This window comes from Malurus melanocephalus, unplaced genomic scaffold, assembly GCF_030028575.1.
Source record: "Malurus melanocephalus ecotype Western Australia unplaced genomic scaffold, MMel_1.1 scaffold_675, whole genome shotgun sequence".
NCBI classification, from domain to species: domain Eukaryota; kingdom Metazoa; phylum Chordata; class Aves; order Passeriformes; family Maluridae; genus Malurus; species Malurus melanocephalus.
In genome coordinates, this window is record NW_026623907.1 from 290,132 (window position 1) to 292,657 (window position 2,526).

Below are 2,526 nucleotides of genomic sequence, written 5' to 3' on the forward strand. Positions count from 1 at the left end.
TCTTCCAGAGGTTGAATTGCCCTTGATTTGTAGGGTTTTTTTGAGTTATCTCAGGTAAACCCCACTTTTTATATCAATATTTCCTCTCCTAAAACAATCCCAGTCTGGTTTTAGCCCTTAAATCCTCTTCAAATCTTCTTCCAGACTTTGAATTGCCTTTGTTTTTTGTTTTGTTTTGTTTTGTTTTTATTATTTTTTTAAGCCAACCCAGTTTAGCTTTAAAAACCAAAAGTGACTAATAGTTTGTTTTCTCTGCTGGCCAAAAGTCTGGAATATTTTTATCACCAGGAACAGCATTTTTTTCCCTTGGAGATTCTTGCAACATATCCAGTCCTACTCTCACATTTATCAGTTCTAATATAAAAGCAGCAAATTATTTCTCCAGAACAAAATTGCCTTTGGATATTTTATTTAATTATAATTTTTTTTTTAAATTTAATTGCCTGGGCTATGAAAGTRTGGCCAGGGAGTTGAAAATTTGAGCTTCTGGCAAAATTTAAGCTTCTGGCTGCAACTTCCCATCAAATGTTACAAAGGAAATTGGGGAATATTGTCCATTTTTTGTGGAATTTTGCCATTTATCAGTTGGCTCTGTGGGCTTTTAAATCAGCACTTTGCTAGTTTGGGCTTTTCCTCCTTTTTCCTTTTTCATCTTTAAGTTTCTTGGAGGGCTGCAGTTAAATATTCTTGACAACCCAAATGGACTCAACTGGAATTAAATTTTTTATTCCTCCTTTTGGAAGGCATGAAAAGTTTTTTAGATTTAATGAGATAATTTCAATTTAAGATTGAAATACTGCTTTTAATGTGTTATTTAATGTAATTTTGCTGAGAGCAAATAAACCCCAGGCATTTTACTGTAGAGTTAAAGCACCATCTTTTAGGTTTGATAATATTTAAAAAATTCTCAGGGATTTTGGCATTAAATTTTCATTTATCCTTGTGAAAATTTACATGGATAAGATAAGAATTTATATTAATAAAATGAGAATTTGTATTAATAAGAGTGTAACTGCTGCTCATATATCAGAATGTGTATTTTTAACAGAGAGTGATGGAGACCAGTAGAAAATAATTTAAATAATTTTAATAATTTAAATAATAATTTAAATAATAATTTAAATAATAATTTAATTAATTTCTTCATCCAGATCAATCAGGCTCTGATGCTGTGTTTTGATTTTTGTTTTTGTAGCCGTGAGAAGCTGTGGATATGTATGGAATACTGCGGTGGGGGATCCCTCCAGGACATTTACCACGGTACCTGGGCACTTCTTTTTATATTTTTAACTCAAAAAGCTTTCTGCAAATAAAAAAAATAAATAAGAAAACTACAGGGAATGGCTGGAACTGGATGTGRGGGTGTTCTGGGGTATAAATTGTGGGTTTGAGCTGCAATCAGTGGATTTTGACAGCACTTTTTAGATATGGGACCATCATTTTGGGTTAATATTTGACATTTGTGTGACAATTTTGGCTGAATTTGGCATTTTTGACTGTGCATGCAGTGAGGAGACAATTTTCGCTGGGAAATCTCAAAATTTCATCTTTAAGGAGTTAAAAAATGACTCCTGTCCCTGCCCCTGTGCAATACCATCTCACTTTTTTATTTTTATTTTTATTATTTTACTTTCTCAAGTTTCATGTGGAGTTTTTGATGCTGTAGAATAATTCCCTGGAGTTGTTGGAAATGCAGCTGGGAATTTGCTCTGCCTTTAAATGATTTTTTTTAATTCCAGAGTTCTTCCTGCTTTATTTTTCAACTATTTAGTTCAAATACCTTTAGACCAATTCCAAGCCCCACATGTTCCTCATATGGAACATTCCCATTTCTAATATTAAAATATTAACAAAAGTCACTTTTATTTTTAATTTCCTCACAACACAAGGCTACAAAATCTCTTGTAAAATAATAATTAAATTCTGTGAAAAAAGGTTTTCTCCTCACTGTGGGCATTGTCTTCTGTTTTTGTTTTTTTTTTACAGAAAGCCTTTCTGTAAAACAGACAAACAAACCCCTCTTTTCAGTTTTTCTACAATACAAACCATGTAAAACCAGCCTTTAACTGTGGCGTGGACAAACTATTTTTTGGCTGCTTCACAATGTTATTTTTGTGCTGTCAATTTAATTTTTGATTTTTTTATTTCCAGTGACAGGACCTCTGTCGGAGTTACAAATTGCTTATGTGTGCAGAGAAACTTTACAGGTACTGTACTTGCACAATGAAGTGTTTATTCCATGTAAATAAAGATCCTGAAAAATATTAAATTTTAATCTAAATTTAAATCGAATTAAATTAAATCTAAATTTAATTAGATTCAATTTATTAGGAATCACTTCAATTAGGAATTGAGCAGAAATCAATTAACCATTATTAACCTGTTGGCTTCTATGCTAATAAAAATAAAAATGAGAAAAAAATTCTGGTATAATGCAGTGGAAATATTTGGCTGAATTTTGAGCTGTCTGCCTACACTTTGGTTGTAAATTTAATGATATGTGGAGGGAAAATACTGCAACCAGAT

General features: G+C 31.7%; 1 protein-coding gene across 1 annotated transcript in view; it reads left to right on the top strand.

Moving 5' to 3' along the window:
• Nucleotides 1-2,526, top strand: part of MAP4K5 (mitogen-activated protein kinase kinase kinase kinase 5) — a 54,666-nt gene that overhangs the window by 30,003 nt on the left and 22,137 nt on the right. Inside the window, exons 4-6 of the mRNA XM_057384010.1 lie at nt 9-54; nt 1,196-1,260; nt 2,152-2,207. Of these exons, the coding sequence (XP_057239993.1) occupies nt 9-54; nt 1,196-1,260; nt 2,152-2,207 (167 nt within the window). The remainder of the gene's footprint in view (nt 1-8; nt 55-1,195; nt 1,261-2,151; nt 2,208-2,526) is intronic.